This window comes from Pinus tabuliformis, chromosome 7, assembly GCF_031772625.1.
Source record: "Pinus tabuliformis cultivar Carrire ecotype Pingquan chromosome 7, CPIR1, whole genome shotgun sequence".
NCBI lineage: Eukaryota > Viridiplantae > Streptophyta > Pinopsida > Pinales > Pinaceae > Pinus > Pinus tabuliformis.
Genome location: NC_142293.1, coordinates 942,385,212 through 942,407,300, shown reverse-complemented (window position 1 = coordinate 942,407,300; position 22,089 = coordinate 942,385,212). Strand labels below are relative to the sequence as shown.

The window sequence follows — 22,089 nt, the reverse complement described above, 5'->3', positions numbered from 1 at the left end:
ACTAAATATAAGGATTCTGAAGACAAAGATTAAAATAACCCACCACAATTTAGGAAAAAGATCCTTTTGATAATGATAAGATTTGATTTTTAGCATTATTTTTGTTCAAAGAAAATCTTGTATATTTTCTATTATTAGATGAAGAAACTGATCTTATCCTATTCTCTTTTTAGTACTAATATAACCTATTACTTTGGTGTATGGGTCGAAAATTGTAGAAACTCAAAACTTGGATTTTATAATCAAATTTTCAATTGGAGCTTTTTGAAGACCAAATTTCCAAGTTAAATGTGTTCATGAGTCATGCGCTTGATATCATCCCATCTTTTTAATTATTTAATTGATGTATCTGGTACTCATTCTCTGACTTTCTTCATATTTACTTTTGTTGAATGTTAGTATTTCCTGTTTAACGTCTTTTATGATATGTTACAGTTTAATTTTTGCTATCAAAAGAAAATTATGATGTATTCTTTGTCTATATTTTTATTTGATGGTATATTATGATATTCGAACAATAGAACTTTAGTCTGCTCTTGTTTCCAAGATAGATTTCTTTTCAATTTATTCATTTCAATTATTGCATGCAAATATAAATACAGAAAATAAAAAATTCTTAAGAAAATATAAATGAGACTCTTGAAAGAGAGTCTTCTCAAAAATACTGTGGTTAGCTACACCCAAGTTCTAGCCAGATTGAAAATATTATGTTTGAATGAATACTCCATCCCCCCACCCTCACTGTTGTTTGATCCCTTAGCTCAAATCTCACTTGCATACATAACAATTGCTATATTTTTTGTAGTTAATTGTAAAATATTAATTTGTCATATACTTTGCCTAATATAGTTTAATTTTAGCATTTATTTAATTTTAGTTTTAAGTTAGAGTAGGCAATCGGACCTTGGTTCCAAATATTATATAACAACTTCAACAAAAAGGGGTCTAATTGGGACCCTGATCAAGCCAATACTCAAATCATTGCAATTGGGAACTAATCCCCCTATCAACATGTCGTTAAAGCACCCTTGATATTGAGATGTCACATGTTCAATTTGTAGGTTTTAACCCTGTACAAAAATTACTTGCATATGAATTCTAAAAACAAAAAATAAACAATAGTGAGAGCATAAAACATAAAACAGATATACACAAAGATTTTCCCCTGGATCCCAAAACCATGACTACCAGATTGATTTTTCATTATATTCCTTTCAATGTTACAACACAATGCACATATATATACATGTCGAAGCATTCATAAACTCCAATCCATTAACCCTGGATTAAAACATAATCGTAGTTCCCTTGACTGAATCTACAAAATACCATGGATAAAACCATCATGCCCAAAAACATGTGTGAAATCCATGCACAAAACCATAGGTAGGTCCACCCACCTAATATAGGGTCGAAAAAATAATTTATTGAGGTGCTACCCCAAACCTTGTGCAAGGGGGCTACCACCCCCCCGCAAACCCCCCGCTTCGCGAGTGAGGTTAGTTGTGGAAAGAATATAACACACACCTAACGCAATTCTCTCGACACTCTCCCATGCACAAAACCATAGGTAGGTCCACCCACCTAATATAAGGTCCAAAAAATAATTTATCGATGTGCTACCCCAAACCTTGTGCAAGGGGGCTACCACCCCCCTGCAAACCCCCCGCTTCGCGAGTGAGGTTAGTTGTGGAAAGAATACAACACACACCTAACACAATTCTCTCAACACTCTCAGGGTTACGCTCCATGTTTGAGCCAATAGGAAGTGATCCCTTCGGGTGGATCTGCCTAGTACAAATATTTCGTGGATGTAACTATCATCAATCTTCAAGGTCATTGGACATAGTAGTTACAGATATTTGGGCCCATGAACCACACACACACACACACACACACACACACACACACATATATACATATATAGATATATATATATATATATATATATATATATATATATATATATATATATATATATATATATATATATATATATATATATACATATATATATATACATATATATATATATATATATACATATATATATTATATATATACATATATATATATATATATATATATATATATATATATATATATATATATATATATAATTTAAACTTAATAGTATGTATTGTAGGGGCGACAGAAGGGGGACAAATCCTTTGGGATCCCAATGAACATCAAGAAATCAATTTCGTTCAGGGTCTCGATAAAGAAACTAATAACATGACAAAGATGTACAGATTTATGATACACCTTTCATAGTTAAGGAAAGAGGAATTTCCAGGATCACAATTGTTGGGAACTCCCTTATAACAACTCAATTCTTCCATAATGGATCAAATCCTAAGGCCAATAAACTAAATCTCTTCTTCCAAAGAATTAAGAGCATCCTAGATTCTTTTAGGCATAAAAGTTTCTATCATATCCTAAGGACCCATAATACAAAGCGAATAAGAAAGCCAACCAACCCTGCAATTTGATGAAGGAGCAAACATAGATCAATGGGAAAAGGGGATGGTGAACTATACCATGACAACTTCTATGGGGATGAAAAACTTTAATTTGCATTCAATCCAATATAACATTCGTGCCAAGGTGGGGAGAATTGACTTGATTGCCCAAATCTTCAGATTAAATATGACTTACATTCAATCCTTAGTGTGCAATTCTTTCAAGAGGCACGATAGATGTAATTCATGGGAGGTGGCAAGCAACCAGCATGTAGGTCGCGACCATCTGTCCCTCACCCAATGTGAACATGCACAGAAGAATATAGCTTAATTTCCCACCCTGCACACAAAGTGGATTTGTGTTGATAGACTTGAGAATTCCATTGCACGTGCCAGAGGAAAAGATGGCTTCCACATGGGAGGTACAAATCTCTTCTCCCTTATTCATGGCACTTCGTAATGGCTCTAGCATAATTTTCAATTATTTAAGAGTATGGGAGTTTAGGGACCAGTGTGAAAACTTGGCTTTTTCTCTTCCTTGCTTGGGGGAACCCCTTGAGCCTGCAAATTCTGGAAGAGAAGGAAGTGCTGCATTTTGCCACGGCGTGGAACATAATTTCCTGGAGATTACATTCTGAAGTTGGTTTCTTCTTCTGGCCTCTCATCTGGAAAAGAAACATATCTCCATCTATAGTAAACTCGATATCAATCGGCTAGGATCACATCAGACAAAGTGACAGACTGCATCAGAAGCCCTCGCCTCATTCAGTCACCCGTCAGCAAGTGTCTCGCAGGCAACATCTGGGTAAAAATTTGGTAACTTTCCCCTTTCAATGTATTGTCTCTCTTTGGAGAATCTCTGTGCTTATCTATGACAATTTCTCATTTCAACCAGTAAGCAATCCTTGGGAAGTGGAGAAGGATTTTACAGGGGGCAGAAGTTTGAATTGTTGGTTTACAAGTTTCTAGGGCGTTATGAACGACTCTAGTAGCAAAGAAGGTGGTGATGGAGCCTCGAATTCATGCCTCGTCTACCCCCACCCTCCTATCAACAAGTGCATCGATTATAATTTCCTCTCTCAGCTCTTTCTTAAGCTCTGTCAAACGGTGACAAAACAATCTAAAGGAATGCAAAAGTTTCAAGGTCGGTTCAACAAGCAGAATGATGAAATAGATGCCTTGCATAACGAATTGGAAGTCCTCACCTCTTCTCATCAAACTACAAGACAACAATGCTCAGGAGAAAACACAAGTGCAGATCAGGCAGAAGCAAGGTCAGATGATTCTTCCTCTTGCGAATGACAAATTTTTGTAAACAATTCTCCTCTGTGGCTAATTTTGTATATTTGCAATCATGATAGTAGGATGTATGTATCATGTAATTAGTGTTTAGATGATGTTGAACCCCTCAGTCTGTCTTACGAAGAATTTGATCTCATACTTTATTGTAAATCTTGTGGTTTTTAGGCATTCTGAGTGTAGATTTCTAGTCATCAATGTTAAAAAAAATTAGTATGTATTGTTTTTTTACACACTTTTTCCACAATTCAATTGTCAAATCAAATCATCAATGAGGACAATCATCATTAGATGTTATCTATCAATACACACTTACTCATCATCATTATTCAAGGAAAACCACATTGCTTGGAATTACTCGCTGGTGGTCCATGAGGGGCAGACTTTCACTCGTACCATTGTTACTCAAATAAAACCGCACTACCTTTACTAAAAGAAAACCGCACTACCTATAATTACTCTTTGTTCACTCCTACCAAATGTCTTATGGTCTTGGGTTAATTTATTTTCTTATATACGAGGAAAACGAGCCCTTAGCCAAACAAAAACAATTTTAAAACATACTACATTTCCACCATAATCGTATTGGTATAAATATAATTTTTAAATTGTTACTCAAAGAAAACCGCACTACCTATAATTACTTGTTGCTCACTCCTACCAAATGTCTTAAGGTCTTGGGTTGTTAATTTATTCCTTACATCCCAGGAAAATGAACTGTTACCAAACAAAAACAATTTTAAAACATACTCCATTTCCACCATAATATATATTAATATATTTTAAATTTATATACTTTTAAATTTTCGGCTTTTGAATTTATTTATTTTTAAATTTACATTACAAAATTAAAATTTAAAATTCTATAACTTTTAAAATCTTCATAATATTTATTGGTATAAATATAATTTTAAAATTTATATATTTTTAATTTTGATATCAAAAAATAAAAGAAATTTATTATTATAAATGTGGTTTTTGAATTTGTTTATTTTTAAATTTACATTACAAAATTTAAATTTAAAATTTTATCTTTTAAATTCTTAATAAAAAGGAAATCAAATGATTTAAATTATTCATTTTAAAAAATAATTATCTTAATAAACAGGAAATGAAAGGATTTAAATTATTCATTTTAAAAAATAATTATCTTAATAAACAAGAAATCAAATGATTTAAATTATTCATTTAAAAAAATGATTTTTAAATAATATATATGTATGACAGTTTTAAATGATTTAAATTATTCATTTTAAAAAATGTTTTTTAAATAATATAGGTTCACGAGAGTTTTAAATAACAAAAAATTAATTACATTGTTGTCATTGTTGTTTTTACAAATATTTTATCATTAATATATTTTTATTATTATTATTAATTTATAAATTAAATGTTTTAGATTTAATGATGATGACAATGGTTGTTAATGTCCATTGAGGCCAAACGACCAAATTTTAGTCCTCAGTGGACGTTAACCACCACCATCATCATTAAGTCTAAAATATTTAATTTATAAATTAATAATAAAAAACTATTTTAAAATAAAATTTTCAAAATTTTAATTTAATTAATAATATTATAATATTATTAAAAATTTTAATTTAATTAATAATATTATAATATTATTAAATAGATGATAAAGATTTAATTTTAACGAACTATTCTAAAATATATTTAGTAACAATAACAAATCAGTCTATTGAAATTTAGTTCAAAAATATATTCATAATTAAGAATATTATTAAAAATATATATATGTTTAATTCTTATATTAATTATTTTTATAATCAATAATAGTAATAATTTAAAATATAATTATTATTTAGTTAATTTTTGTAATTGATAAGATTTAGTGTAAGCAATTTTTTTTTGGTAAAAATCATATAAAAGAAAAATTTGGCCTGAACCAACAAGTGTGATTTATCATCTTTACTTTTTCATATTAATATTCAAATTCACTAATCATTTAATTTATAAGTACGATAATTATAAATTATTAAAAAATTATAAATCCAGTCATAGCATCCCTGAAATATCTACTAAACTCCCAACCACAACAACAACCACACAAATCAAATCCAAATGCCCAACAATGTAGAATCCATCGGACCCACCTTAAAAAGATATTTACATGAAAACTTTCAAAAATCCCAAATTAGTAATAGCTCTTAGCATCCCTGAAGTATCTATAAAACTCGGAAAAAACAATCAAATCAAATCCAAATGCCCGACACCGTAGAATCCATCTGACCCACCCTAAATAAAGGAAGAAGCTACAAATACCCTATTACTTACTATTAAGAGCCGTGACTTTACATACTAGTAATGTTAGTTATGTACACATGCATCTGCAGAGGGACCATGTTCTCAGTTGGCCCAAGATGAAGCATCAATTTCATCTCGAGCATTTCTGTATAATTCCAGCCTTTTAGCACAAGATTTTCTGTGCGCCGATACCGTAGGATCTTCATCTAAGAGACTTGCAAGATGGTTTGCCTGTTTCAAGTAATCCAGATAAATTAGTTCTCCCTGCATCTTTGTTAACCAAAAATTAAGAGTTTCGTATTGGATACATGAACGTCCATACCCCGTTTTTTCCAATTTGTGTATAGAAGTGATCGACCAACGAACGCTTGGCTTCACGAACTTGACAATGTGCCACTGCTTTAGGAATATAACTTTTTAGTGATTCGCATACCATTCCCACATAGGACAGAACATTTGAACCTGAAATATAAAAAATGAAGAGTTGAATCTTAGCAAATACCAATTCTTCCAAGAGAACGCAAGTATAACATGATCGTTTTAGCCCCAGTTTTGTAGACATGCATGTAGTGATTTTACATTTTATCTAGAAAAATGTAGAAAACCTATGAAGGTATACCAGAAAAGGATCATAAATGTAAATGCTTCTGCCAGACATGTCACAAATAATAAACATACCGATTCTTCTAAGATAAGCATCTGTGTAACGATCCATGGTAGATGCTGTAGGATTTCCACCTTTCTCTAGCTCCTGAGGAAGTTTTCGAAAGAAATCTACAGTTAAATAACTAGACTCCATCTCCACTAATCTCAGGACAGTTTTTCTGCTGTCATCACGGAACCTCTCCAGAGCTTCTGTTGCAGCTGCAGAGATTTCAGCTTGAAGGCGAGGGAAACGCTTCAAGTCCTGTAGTAGTAAAGCAGCAAAGAAATTAGTATATACTTGTGGATTACATATAAACTTGAAAAATTTTGGCATAAAGTTATTGATCCAATGCTTGCCTCTGTTTCATTAATTGATTTTCGAACAAGTTCTTTCAATATAAGGTGAACCTGCAAAAGCACCTCGATATTTAACACTCGCAAACACAAAATTACTTCAAGAAAGGCCTCCTTAAGAATGAAATAGCCGAAGTTCATTACCGCTTCAACAGATGCCTCTGCTGGTCCTTTGAAGTAAATGAGAGCCCCATCAATAAGCCTTCGATAGCCTTGTTCAGGAGTTATCAAATGAGGTTGATAACCATCAGCTTCAGACACCACCTTCCTGTCATTCTGTAATGAGAGATGCCGATCAAAAGGTAACTTTTTAAGCGCTGCAGGTAGCTGGCTGTCAAAGACTGCATAAATTCGCTCACCCCCAGGTCGTCTGAAATATAAGAAACATTTTTATGCTTACTCAAACTATCACCTCAGGATAGAAACAGATCAAGAACTTGTCATTCATTACTAATTAAAGATACTATGGAGCCACCAGATCCAATGCAAAACAGAGGTAACCGGTGCCAAATATATAGAATCAGCGCAAGGTAAAAAAAAAGCAGAAAAGTTTGAAGATGTTACTGGACTTCAATTGACACCGTCCATTATATAGAAGGAACATTAAGATAACTATATCAGGTACGTATTTAATGAGAGGAGATATTTACAGTGTATATCTGTATACATAAACTTGCACTTATATACCTTGCCATATAGAGAAGAGGAAAATTAAAGCTCAACCATCAGGCCAAAACCAATCTGATATAATTACGGATGACTTCAGCAAGTACCAAAATCAAGTTTCAAGTTTCAACTTGAATTATTTACATTTTGCGAGGAAATTCAGGAACCAGAAATTCAGAAAAGGAATGCCCTTTAGAAGGTAGACCAAAAACACACCTTATTGTCATCTTTTAAACTCATTTGTAAATACTCATTTTTTTTCTTTCCTGTCCCATTGGTTTGGTTGGGATAATTGTTTGTTAACCCCTCCACCAAATTTCAATTCTCATGAGGGACATGCTGGCCCCTGTGATAAGGCTTGAACAGCAGGTGCTCCCTGGGATAGAGCTGTCTAGTGGGGCTTAGGACATCTCGTCTCTTGCCAAGTCATAAGTTCTCAATATCATCTGCAAGCTGTCCAATATACTCTTGGTGTGATAGTGGCAGCCCAATGGGTTTGAACCTACATCTCGGCCAAATTACTCCAACTTGGCCCCTAGTGATAAGGCTTGAAGAGCAAGCAACCCCTAGGGTAAAGCACCCTTGTGGGTTTGGGCTGTCTCATCTCTTATTCAGTCATAAGTTCTCGGTATATCTGCAAGCTGCTGGATATACTCAATGTTATAATGGCAGTCAGTGGCCTTGATCCTAGGCCTTGTCCAGATTACTCCTATGAACTACCAATTCACTATGGTTAAAAAAAAAACATTTATTTCTATATTCATATCATTTTAATATCATTTTTTTGATACCTATAGGCACCACCCTGATAGAAGATAAAAGAAAGAAAGAAAATTATTTTAACGTCCACAAGGCGAAAGATAGCCTATGGGACAGATTGCTTCTTCATCACATTGATGTATTCGGCTAGTTTCCTGTGAAGCCTCGCAATAAATGCTACCAACTTCTCGACAAACCTCTCACTACATAAATTATTCCAAGAGCTAGCGGCCATAATATCTGCATAACTTTCCCTGTTGTCTTTGAAGGCCTCACATTCTAAAATGAAATGCTTTTCTGTTTCCACACTTTTCCGGAAGAACAGAAAATACACTCTTTCCTCCCACACTTCTTTTGGCCTTTTCCAACGCCCTGTGTCACAATAGAGTTGATGAGAATTAGTCATTAACTGAGCAATAAGAATTTTGGCTCTCCAAGAAATATTGGCCTCTATGTAAGCTTTTTGTCGATGATTATGAGTGGGATTACACACTTCAATATAGTACTTTTTCTTTCTCCCTAGCTCCTTATCCCAAGTATGCTTGTGGAACTTATCCATAACAAAAGTTTTTATCTCTTTATTGTTTATGAGACACGTGTTCAAGAAAATACCCCATTTACTAATCCATTTGTTATTTTGCTACATCCAAGTCTTTTTTCTTTTGCACAATATGTCTTTAAGGACAATCTTAGGCCATCTGCCCTCTTCCATTTGCTCAATTTTTTTTAAATATCTTATGACTCGCACCATAGCAATTGCTTCAATAGAAACAACCCCTGTTTCACTTAACAAGATAGCATAAGGAACTGCACTATTAATTTTGAATTTTTTTGTAATCAAATTCTCAATTTGTTTCCACTGCATATCGGATGTACTGCCGGCCCACAGTTCACAACCATAAAGAATCACTGGAATCACTAGAAGCCCAAAAAGAATTTGAGTGGTTTTCCAGTCCCATAACTCTGCCTCTCTACACCTATTTTGAAAAGCATGAAATATTTTCCAACATCTCAAGGTTCTTTTCTTTCTACAGCCATCCCACGTAGAGTTTTGTTGAAGTTAATTCCGAGGTATTTGTAATCCGCAACTTCTTCCAGAATGTTGTCTTCAAAGAAGAACTTATGCTGGTTATGTTTTCTTTTTCTTTTTTTTATAGAGAAAACCACTACTTTCGTTTTGCTAATATTGACTTGCATCCCCACCCATCTACAAAAATGCTCAAGTTTCTGCCTTTTCCTCAAACATCAAGTATAAAGTATAAAATAAAATGCCCGACACTTTTTTGAACACATAGCGTGTCCTTCAAGCTTGTCATCTCACATCTGTCCCAGATAGTATGGTTAAAGTTCATCTTTTCTACTATAAATGTAAGAACTATCTTCTTATATTCTCCGTTTGCACATAGGCTGATGAAAAGCACCAGAAAAAACTCCATTTTAAAGTTTCAACACTTTGTTTACGAACCACGATGTGATAAATGTCATAATTTTAAGTGAAATTCCACTGTAGGGGGGTTATTTTGTTACAAATTTCCACGGCACAGGACTTAACTAGGAACCTGGATCCACAAAATACTCGACAAATAGAAAAAAACACACACGACACAGCAAAAGATGTTTCCTCGAACACACGTTTGAGAACTTCTGCTCTATTTTCTATTCATCATATCAACTTTAATGTAGTGAGAGTCGAGACTCTGAAACTATTAAATTCCTCTAAAAATGACATCCATAACAAAGATGCAGATGCGATGATTTCTTAATACTCACAAGACACTTTACTGCCACAGCAGATCATTCCTGTGCTTGATGAACAACCCACTCATATAGGTAAGAACGCTTATTCATGAAAATAGCTTCACAAACAATAGAATCCCTCATTTTTATACTAATATGGTCGTTTCAAAATAGTATCACATCATCAACAATAAATTAATATAAACAGACCATAGCGAGTGTTCCATGCCGACTTCTAGCATACTTTAAGCAAGATATTTGCAGTTGGAAATGCAAGAAAATGTTGGTATTTTCAAGCCTAAAAACAATCAAAGATAACACGGATCGCTCAAATAACATGAATTTACATGGTCAAACCCTGACAGTGCCAAGGAAAGATCCATGGGGCAAGATAAGGTATATTATTGATCAAGAACAAAATAAGGCTTACAACTAATTCAAACCATCTCTTAGGCTACATAGATATATCTATCTTGGCACTGTTACATGCATTACACGAACCGCCACTGGTTTCATAAACCAACACCATTATACAGAATACCAAAAATTTACATGAAATAAATTTTGGTTTTTACAATTAATTTTAACATTATTAATTGTTGTCATGAATTCTAACAATCTCCACCTTGACAACAATTTACCTAATACACCATCACAACTTCTCTAACAATACTGGTTTTGTACATACGTCTGCACAATTTTCTTGAGAGTGGACCTTTTTAAGATCTAGTCCACCTTGACCAATACATGTTTAACAAAATGTCACTCAATATCAATATAATATACTTAGCCTTACCATGATAAGCTGGACTGGTAGCCAAATAAATAGCACTTTGACTATCACATTATCCAGTCACATGGTCCTGCATTCTTCCAAACTCACCCAAAAGATCCTTCAACCAAATTGTCTTCTTGCATGCATGTGAGACAGCAATATATTCTGCCTCAGTAGTGGATAAAGCAATTGTTTCTTGAAGCTTTGACATTCAACTAATAGATCCCACTGCAAGAGTAAAGACATAACCTAAAGTAGATCTCCTCTTGTCCAAAACACCTACAAAATCTGAATCAAAATAACCGCAAACAGAATCATTACGACTGTTAAAGGGGGTCCAATCATCACTTGTGCCTGTAAAATACCAAAGCACCCATTTCACTTGTGCCTCTAAGATACCTTCCATTTGAGAGTACCCCTTTGTGACCAATCGTGTTTTATACCTTTCAACATTACCAGAAATTCCTTTCTTCAATTTGTAGACCCACTTACACCCAACAACCTTTCTATCTTTAGGAAGTTGTACCAGGACCCAAGATTTGTTTTTCTCCAAGGCATCCATCTCATCTTTCGTTGCCATCTTCCATTTAACATTATTGATATTATTTATTTCTTCCTAATAACAAGAAGGTTCCCCATCGTCAATAATCAAAGCAATAGATGAAACAAAATCAGTATACCTTTTAAAAGGATTTCTAGCTCATGTAGATCTTCTTGGTGTTGGTTCTAGAAATTCCACATTTTCCTAAATATCTTCAACATCCACAAATTCTTTATCATCAAAAGCTTCTTTATGCTTCCTAGTTTTTGTATATGGCTGATTCTCCAACTGAATTTGTTGATTTAGTGGCACTTGTTCTTGTTTCAAATCAACTTTTTACAGTATCTGATTCAATGAGGAAGGATTCACCAAATACTACATCTCTGCTGATGATGATTTTGTGGGCAAGAGGATCCCACAATCTATATCCCTTAGCTACATCATCATAGCCAACAAAGACATATTTCTTCAATCTAGGGTCTACTTAGAACATTGATTTTTAGGAGTAACAGCATAAGCTTCATAACTGAAATTTTTTACATATGAATAATCTCAAGGATGACCTACCCACACCTCTTCAAGAATTTTGGAATCTATAGCAACTAATGGTCGTCGATTTACAAAATAACAAGCAGTAGTGACTTCTTTTGCTGTGAAATCCCTCTTTGGAAATTTCTCAAATATACCCTATAAATTTCTTAGTTTATGGTAGGTATCTTCAGTGAATGATTTCGTCAAACAGTTTGAATGACAACTGTTGTAGGTGTAGATTTAGTGGTTTGTCTCAAATGACATGTACAGATACCATTGTAGCGATGAGAGAAACTTCAAATAACTAAACCAACTTTATTTAAAACTCTCAATATATTTCTCACTGCTGGTACAATTTATAATGATAATATTTTTGAGCAAGAGCAGCCATACAGTTATATAAACACAGAAATGCAGTGAGTTACAGAAATAATGGAACCTGGTCATAAAGATTGTAGTGAGGCTCCATCTCAAGACTTGGCCTTGGAATACACATCAGCAGAGAAGGAAGACTTCGACCCTTTTTGCTACTCTGATTTAACACCCTTTTATGATCAAAATATGCTACAGGACTCACTTTATAAGCTGATATGGATTCACAGTGAACTGGTACACTTCTTTTCCTTAGGAAAACTCAGTCTTCAGCTCACGTAGGGGACTGACACGACCAGCAGCTAAGAATATAACCCAAACTTCATCTTTGTGGGAAGATAGCTTGCAATAGTTCCCCAAACTCAGCCACAACCAGGTTGTATCTCTGAACTAACATGTCCAGCAAGCAAAGGAGGCTCGCAGCCTTTGTTATGTCAAGGCAATCTGCTCTTTCACGCCCAAAACTTGACCACCACTAGTGTACACGCCCAGCAACTAGTCTGACAATGATTTCGGCCTCGTAACCAAGGCAGCTCTTTATCTTCAGTAGCAGAACTCGTCCAGAATGATCGACTGGTAATACGTCCCTCAGTTCACAAGGAAAATTGAGCCTTAAAGGCTCAGGTATGGCAGCTCTGCCTTCAAGGTAGTGCACTCCTCAAATCAGTGGAAAAATGGCCCATATGTGATCCTTCTCTCCCAACAGTTGCTCCTTGCATATAGATATATAGAGAAAACTATTTCAGAAGTTTAAATCAACTGATAAGACCTCTTTAACTCAAAAACTTCTGCAAATTCTTTACTCCATCAAAGCACATAAGTGAAATTTGAGTGATCTCACGCTCTTGAACCAACTAAGGTGTCTAGTTTCAATACTGAAACCAGCTATAACAGCTAGGGTTTCTCAAACTCTAAGCTTCTTCTCCAAACTCTCCAAGAGCTCATTTTCTCAAAATGCAAATGAAAGAATGAGAAGGGTATCCTCACTTTTTCTCTTTTATAAACTTGTGGCCATTTTTGTCGTCATTTTACCCTTTTAACTTTTATAAAATCACTTCATAAAATTAAAGTGACATTTCACTTGCCTAGGAAGTGTCCCCCTTTTCACCCCTTAAATTTTTATTATGTTTCCCTACAAAAATCAAGTCCCCTCATTAAATTTCCCCACCTTAGCCTATGGGAACCATGTTAGGCTAGTGGACTCCATCATATGTTTCCTAAGTGGTCAAAGACATTACATTTTCCCACAACTCTTGTTGCAAATTGGCATTGTTGAGCATGCTCCTTGCTCTTTCGAGAATAGTCTTGTGCCATTTTGTCGGGGAATATATACAGTGGTTTGTATCTTTCGATTCCAACTTCTTTGCAATATTTTTTGAATTTTAAAGATGTGAACTCACCTCTGTTATCCATTCTTGAACGTTTGATTGTCCTACCAATTCTCTTTTCTATCATAACTCTAAATTGTTTAAATGCACTAAACACATCAATGTTCCTTTTCAAAACATAAACCCACACTTTTTAATAGAAATCATCTACAAAAGTTATAAATATGACGATCCTCCAAAATAAACTGTAGAGGATGGCCCACAAACATCTGAATGGATATAATCAAGAATACCATTACTAATATGACTGCCGAATTTAAACTTTTTTCTACACCCCTTTCCAAAATGTTTGTAGAAATTCAAATTCAAAGATTTTAAATTTCAAAGTAATTTGTGATTATCAAAACCTATAGCCCTTTCTCGTTCATATGACCCAATCTTTGATGCCATAGACGAGTGGATTTATTCACCTCCTCAAATACCACCTTTGATTCATTGATTTCAGTACTCCTTTCCAACTTGTGAAGGTTTCCAATCTTTGTAACCTTCATAACCAAAAAAGTGCCCTTGGATACCTTCAGTGCTCCACCTTAACTTATAAATTTGTAGCCTCCAGAATCCAAAGATCTGAAAGAAATTAAATTCTTCTTTAGTTGAAGCGCATGTCTAACATACATCAATGTCCTTATAATGTTCAAGGAAATGTAACTAGGTTCGGTCTTCATAAATGTACTTTTGATATTTGTACTTATTCAAGAAAAGAAATATTATTTTTATAATATATGTCAATGAGTTTCTTGCTCATTGAAATAGGTCTAGCACATGTTTTTATAAGATATGTCAATGAGTTTCTTGCTCATTGAAATAGGTCTAGCAGATGTTAAGTGCTTTAGGTGATTCAAATAGTCAAATGGAAATGTTGAAGGCCTTAAGGGCATGTTACACCATGTATTGGGGTCAAGAGAATACCTCCAAGCAAAGTCAAGTCCCCTCCTATGCAAAGGCACCATCAAAGAAGCTCCTTCAAGCATGTTACACCACCAAAGAAGCCATCTGAAGCAAGCACAACAAGTCGGCCACAATCTGTCCTCAAGTCGGCCTTCTAGACGCCCTAAAAGGAGGGACAGTTCTCTACTATGTGGACACGTGATGAGAAGCACCAAAATATAACAACCATTCTTTATAGTATTGTGGGACATTACAAATAGATAAGACTTCATCAACCATACCTAGATAGGATTCAACGAGAATTGCTGCCTTTCTGGAGTCTTCCTTGGATTTCTGCCTCTTCCAACAATCTTTCTTGAAATCCACTGAGTTGTTACAGTACCATCATTTGAGTTTATTCTTCTTTCCTTTTGACTTTGAACTGGATGTACCTCTCAACTTCTCTCCTTTTTCTCTGAACCATCCTATAGTCACCATTGCTTCTCGTGTCGAGGTTTGAATACCAGATTTCCTCTACACCTTCTCAATCAAAAATGCTTCAACAACAAAATCATAGAGTATCTATTGTACTAAAACTAATGGAAGTGACTAAATGATTCCATAATTCAGGCAATGAACACAACAATCTAACTTCCTTACCTTCCTCATCAACTTTAACATCCATACTAAGAAACTAGCATATAAGAGTATTAATACATTTAAATGATCTGCAATTTTTGTACCTTCTTACATTTTTGAATTATAAGCCGCCTCTTCAAGCAGATTTGATTTGTCGAGGATATTGTCATATAGGCCATGTTACCCAACATTTGTGCGTAATATCCCTAGGAGGAAAAAAATTCTCCAAGATGGTCCTCAGCCGACAGCCCCTTGCAGCCACCAGCTAGCTCATTGTACAATCTTCTTCGCCACCTGAGCCAGCCATGTGGTCCCTTGCCCGTCTGCCATGATTGTATGTTTGAAGGTGGGACTCCCGAATCTAAAGGTTTGTCTTGTCATTTGGAAATTGAGTATTGTAGTTTGCTTATCATGGACACTTATGGGCATGGATTAATGGGGGGATTTGACGGAAAGAATGGGTTATGTTTGTGCTTCTATCCCCTAGACCCCTTTTAGGAATTAACCTTGCATTCTAGTCTCGTGGGATCTCCTTTACTGACCATCTAGTTCCAAGGATGTTATTTCACGGGAAACCCTGATTTTGGTTGCATGGTCCTGCTCCCTTATCTGCTTATATTACTCTCTTTCCATTCATTATTACCCCATCCATCATATTTCTCACATGGGTCCACATAGGGTTAGCTTGCCCCTTCCCCTTGCCCACACATTGGGTCATGGCCTGGAATGAAGCTTGGAGGTTGATGCAACTAAAAAGAAAGTTAAAGCATATATGGCAACATTCATCAGGAAAAATACCAACAAAATGCAAACGATGGTCGAGACAAAAACATTTAGCACGTGGGCAAAAGCCAATACATGAGCTCTACCCCATCATCATGCCCATCACTTTGGCTCCTACAAGTTCTATGAGCCTTCTTCATCATATAGGAACCCATGATTGTCCCAACCCCTAGTGGGCAATGAACTGCCCCACTTTAAAAAGGAGGGTTTCAGTGCTATATCTTACACATCATGCTCTAACCCCTTTAGCCCCGAGCAGTCAATCAAAGAAAATCATAAAAAGGTAAAAGGCATAAAAAAAGGGTGGAAAAACAAAGGCCAGGGCACCTCATGTACCACGATTGCTCCCTCCTATACATTATAAACCCAAGTGTGGGCCTCCCTCTTATTAGCTACCCTTGCACCCCAACATCTGACCCAGGGATGCCCCTTCTCATCCCCTACTTCATTCACCATATTTGTCACATGCCACCATCTTTTGAAGGATGTACCTTGAATATTATCCCCTTTAAAAGTAGAAACCACCTAATAGGGTACTTAGTTAACCCCATTCGGAGTTTAGGAGACACTGGCACATCCCGAAGCCCATTATGGAAGTGCAGACCATTATGAAGTCCCCACCTGTGGTCCATGATTAGGTAAAATCATTTATCCGATTTCTCTAATGACTTGTTGTATTGGAAGGCTAGGGGACACATTGGATTTTTTGTAAAATTGCAGATGGTTTCCATTTGGGGTTTGGTCTCCCTATATGAAGTCCTAATCCTCCAGAGGGCTACATTGGCACATGTAGAGTGAGTGTTGAGAGCCATGGACCTCCACAAAAACAGATTTCACTCCATGGATCCCCACAGCCATTCAGAGATTGCTCGTGGTTCACTTATTTGTTCAATTTTCTAAGTCTATCCATTAGAAAATTAATCTATATTCTGTTGGTTTATTTCTTCTACTTGTTTAAAAATCGAACAAGTTATTTAATACATTAAATACCGAAATAAACACAATACAGTCACAACATCTACAGATCATCAACTGAAAGAAAACAAGCACACAAGTGACACCGTTATTTTTTGACAAATGTCCCCGAAAAAACCCAATGCGGGAAAACCAGTGCAACTATTCTGAGGGTTATATTATTACGCAGTCTATCTGAGTACAATAGGGTGCCTAATCCAGCTCACCCGACAGAGAAAAAAATACACGACAATGATACCTCTATATTCGGAAACATGTATTCAGAAAACCTATCCCACGAAACCCTCTCGGCACAACTGAAGCTCGGCGATGGCCCTTCTGGCCACTGTGTTAGCCTCTTGCTGACCTGCGTCAGCCCCAGGACCCTCTGCATCAGCCCTCTGAGGCACTGCGCAGTCTATGGGACCCTCTCCGTCACACCAGCAACCTCTGCGTGGATGACGTAGTCCCTCTGGCCCTCTGCGTTGTCTCTGTTGGGCTCTATGTAGCCTGGACTGGTTGCTTCTCTCGCTCTCTTTGCTTCTGCGCTGGTCTCCCAGTATTGTCTCTGCCTCTCTGCCTCGTACTCACTGCCCCTCACTGTTGATCACTAATTCAACTTTGCTTAGCAACCTTGCTCTAGTGAAATGAATAACTGATCACTCTGGTGTATTCTCCAACTGACCCTCAAGCCTCTTCTTATACTTTTCTCGTTGGTCCATCAACGACCGAGATTAAATCTCTAACCAACAGCTAAGATTAGATTTGGCTTGATCCATGACTTTTGGAACCTTCTAACCCAGTTTTATATTAATACCCATTAATATTTTATTTTTCCTAAGTTTAGACTTAGGAACTCCATTAAAATATTAATTATTTTAATATCTCCCAAACCAGTTATAATCTGCCCAAACTATTTCTGGGTCTTGGAGATCTCGTGTGCTTTAGCCTCTCCACCAATTTTCATGGCTAGAGCACATCCAATGCTACCCCAAATCAACAGTCCCTCTTAGCGAGGACTATGCTCTAGTAATACTCCACACTGAGCATTACCCTGATCATCTGGCACCAGTCCCTGTGCTAATGCTAGGCCTCCCCGACCAACATCCTCTGCACTATTGCATCATGTACTGTTGCCCATGGCCCTACCACTGCCACTACTGCATCCTTACGGCAGCTCCCTCTGCATCCATGTTGCTGCTGATCCATCCTCCCAACACTGCATCTGCATTGCATCCCCTCTCATCATGTTGCATCGTGCTACTACATACTGCTAATGCACTGCAACTCAATTATTGAGAAGTAAGTAACTAATCCACCCAACTTCTGACATCCCTATCAGGCTAGAAACACTCCTGATGTTGAAGTCCCCTCTGCCGCTAACAAGTGCTCCCTCTACTGACCTCTGCGCTGCTGCAACAACTCCCTGCATCTCGCACCATTGCACACCTCTCTGTGCCATCCTGCACTGGTGCAACACTCCCGTGCCTCTCGCACTGTTGCAACCTACTAGCCTCGCGCTGCCCCGAGACTCCTGCACTGTAGCACTCTCTGTCGCTTCATCTGCATCCGTCTCTACCGACATCCGCCAGTCCTACTACTCCTCTTCGGGGCTCCCGTAGCAAGGTATAATCCAAGAGGTTGGGTACCTCGAGGATCCTGCCCCTCATCGCCTGTAGTCCTCCTAACTACAACTCGATGTCTCCCCACCTCTTCTCAAGTGGCACATGAGCAGTCATGGCACAATCGTCATCCTTCTCGACTTCTTTCTCTGCCTTTGTTGGCGTTACCTTCGAGTTAGAAGCCTCTCACTTACTCTTCTTCCTCAGACACTGGTTCGCAAAATGACCTAGTTTCCCACAATGGAAGCACTTGACCTTGGAGAGGTCCTTCTTCTTCCTCTTCTCCTGCTTTCCCGCAGATGCCAGAGCCACATCCTCTTCTTCCTCCTTCTTGATCCTAACCCCTTTACCGCTACTCCCCGCCTTGGTCAGCCATCTGATCTCTTCTTGACGAAGAGTCGCCCGCATTTCTTCCCAATCCGGAAGACTTGCCCTACCCAATATGCTTTGGAAAAATACCTCCCAATCCTCGGAAACTACATTAAGTGCTGTCCTCCATTAATTCTTCATCCGGCGTGGCCCCTATGGAAGTTAGTTGGTCACGGATCTCCTTTAACCAACTGAGGAAAACATCTATCTGTTGTCAATGTTCCACCAAGTCTCCGGGACGGGGAGACGCGGGTGCGGGGAGACGCACAAAGGGGACGTGTGGGAGAACCCTGAAATTTTAGGGAAATTTAGGGGAGACGGGGAGACGTCGAGGTATATATAATATAATTTTTAATTATATATATTATAAATTTATATATATGTATATAATTTTGAAATTTTCATGTTCATATTCATTGTTCAATAATGCTAATTCATCAAGATTCAATACCATAAGATTCAATAATAAAATTCAATATGAAATTCAAATATTCAAATACAATGTACATTGATCCATATCAATTATCATTCATCAATCATCATTCTATAATTTACATTGAAAACCAAAATAATAACTGAAACTAACATATATTTCAAATAGTTGTTTCTATATGATTAAATAAAAAAGTTATAAATAAATTAACTTCTAATATATCTGACCAACCTCTGCTATTTCGCTTTGGTTTTCACTAAAAGAATGACGATAGATGAACCACATACCTGTAATCTTACAATGCTCTTAATTTGTTCACGGTCTAGAGGTTGGAAAACAATATACTCATCAATGCGATTCATGAACTCAGGGTGGAATGTCGTTTGAGCCACTTCCATAACCCTGTTCTTCATTCTCTCATACAGTTCCTCTTTTGAGCCGGGTTCATCATCAAGCCTACTTAGAATGTACTGAGAACCAATGTTTGAAGTCATAATAATGACAGTGTTGGTGAAGCTTACAGTTCGACCCTGAGAATCAGTGACCCTTCCGTCATCTAAAATCTGAAGTAGAATATTGAAGGCATCTGTATGTGCCTTCTCAATTTCATCAAACAGAATAACTGCATAAGGCCTTCTACGTATAGACTCAGTCAACTGTCCCCCTTCTTCATAACCCACATACCCTGGTGGTGCTCCAATCAGCCTTGAAACTGCATGCTTCTCCATGTATTCACTCATGTCAATCCTCACTAGAGCTTCATCAGTATTAAATAAATAGGATGCAAGAGCCTTAGCTAATTCTGTTTTGCCAACACCTGTTGGGCAACGACTGCTAAGTGCTAACAGCAAGCCGCTGCGTGGAGAAGAGTGAGGATGCGCTGAAGCTCTCGTGGGCGCAGTGAGAGCAGATGGAAGAAAAAAATGCGTTGAGGTAAGAGCATAATGAATGGCGGCAGAATGAAAACTTGAAAAGTGGAGTTAACCCTAACTTGTTCATGTAATTTTTTATTTGTAATTGTTAATTTAGTTTATTTTTATTTTTTATGTTTTTTTAATAAATTAATTTTCATTTTTTTTAATTTTTTTTGGTTTATAAAGGGTAATTAGACAAAAATGAAGGGGGGACGCCCAGAAGAACCCCATTTTCGGGGGGACGCCCAAAAGAACCCCATTTTTGGGGGGGACGCCCAAAAGTACCCCTTTCGGGGAGTCGAGTCTCCCACATTGGGGAAACGCACCCCCTTGCGTCTCCCCGAGTCTCCCCAAAAGGGGGACGTGGGGAAACGCACCCCCGAGAGTCTCCCCGTCCCGGGTGCGTGGGGTGCGAGGGGTGCGCGCACCCCACCCTGGGGGACGCGTCCCCGTGGAACACTGTCTGTTGTCCCTTCTACATCTGGTATGCCCTTAGCTGATTCTCCAGGAGCATCTTCCTCTGCACAGACATATGTTGGTACAATGTCTCCAAGGCATCCCACATCTCCTTTGTCGTTTCCTTCTCGGCAATATGTGGTACCGCATGATCTTTGACCCCATCATGGATGATGCACTTAGCCTTATCCATTGCCTCCTCGTACCTATCATTAGCTACCGGGTCAACTAGGATAGCCTTAGTTCTTAAGGCAAAGCCCTTGATGCAATGTCTGTCTAGAATGGACAAGATCCTGGCCTTCCAGACCACAAAGTTGGACGCTTCGTCCAGCCTATCCTAATCTCTCAGCCCATTCACGACCATCTCTTTGCTCTTCCCTGTAGACTCCTCCGAGACTCTCTACTTCCCATCTGGAAGTTCTCTTCTGGACTCCCTCTGAGTCCCGATTTCCCTCCTGGAAATCCTTCTGCCAACATCAAGTTGCACCACTCCGATCGTCTGTGCAACTGCAACAGTGATCCAGATTCCTTGGCTAGAAATCTGCCTTGGCAACAACTCCCTCCACCTTGGTCTTGCCCTGTTAAGTACTGTTCTGACCACAGTAACCCACCAGCTTCGCTCCACAAACTACCCACAGCCTCCTATGCCCCATCAACTGAAGGATTATGCCACTTGGCTCTGCGCAATCCCGGCACCGACAAATCAGCTCCCTCAGCCAATTGCTTTAGCCCTCTTGGCCTCTGCGCGAACCTAATTCTGCCTCCCTCAGCCTCTGCGTTGGCCTTTCTTTGGCCCAGACTGATGACGCAGTCCCTCTACATCTCGCCTTCTGCAAGGATCAGCTCTGTCACTCGGGACAGTGGAATCTGCTGCAAATGATTTGCTCGGCTAATGCCTTCAGCTTTCCTGTGTTTTGCAACCACGCTCTAATACCATGTTGAATTTTCTAAGTCTATTTGTTAAAAAATTAATCTGTATTCTGTTGGTTTATTTCTTCTACTTGTTTAAAAATCAAACAAGTTATTTAATACATTAAATACCGAAATAAACACAATACAGTCACAACATCTACAGATCATCAACTGAAAGAAAACAAGCACACAAGTGACACCATTATTTTTGGACAAATGTCCCTGGAAAAACCCAATGCGGGAAAGTCGGTGCAGCTATTCTGAGGGTTATACTATTATGCAGTCTATCTGAGTACAACAAGGTGCCTAATCCGGCTCACCTGATAGAGAAAAAAATACACGACAG

At 37.4% G+C, this 22,089-nt stretch overlaps 2 protein-coding genes across 2 annotated transcripts in view; both read right to left on the bottom strand.

Annotated features, from left to right (window-relative positions):
- Positions 1 to 6,123: 6,123 nt before the first annotated feature.
- LOC149250737 (dynamin-related protein 5A-like) overlaps positions 6,124 to 22,089 on the bottom strand; it is a 216,811-nt gene continuing 200,845 nt past the window's right edge. Inside the window, exons 12-16 of the mRNA XM_089459224.1 lie at positions 7,170 to 7,395; positions 7,029 to 7,079; positions 6,705 to 6,933; positions 6,349 to 6,488; positions 6,124 to 6,257 (exon numbers count right to left, since the gene is read on the bottom strand). Coding sequence (XP_089315350.1) covers positions 6,129 to 6,257; positions 6,349 to 6,488; positions 6,705 to 6,933; positions 7,029 to 7,079; positions 7,170 to 7,395 — 775 coding nt within the window. The 3' untranslated portion in view covers positions 6,124 to 6,128. The remainder of the gene's footprint in view (positions 6,258 to 6,348; positions 6,489 to 6,704; positions 6,934 to 7,028; positions 7,080 to 7,169; positions 7,396 to 22,089) is intronic.
- On the bottom strand, positions 11,174 to 20,606 carry LOC149250738 (chaperone protein ClpB3, chloroplastic-like). Its single transcript, XM_089458042.1, has 4 exons — positions 20,602 to 20,606; positions 19,749 to 20,427; positions 11,362 to 11,578; positions 11,174 to 11,250 (listed from the first exon to the last, which is right to left on the bottom strand). Exons 1-4 carry the CDS (start codon positions 20,604 to 20,606, stop codon positions 11,174 to 11,176), a joined length of 978 nt encoding a protein of 325 aa, XP_089314168.1.

Bases quoted from the DNA above. Each gene is read 5' to 3' on its own strand.
- LOC149250738 (XM_089458042.1), bottom strand. The intron at 11,579-19,748 runs GTATGTGGTTCA...TCTTGTTATTAG, and splicing joins AGAGCATTGTAAGATTACAG to GAAGAAATAAATAATATCAA. The intron at 11,251-11,361 runs GTATCTTAGAGG...ATTTTGATTCAG, and splicing joins GGGGTACTCTCAAATGGAAG to ATTTTGTAGGTGTTTTGGAC.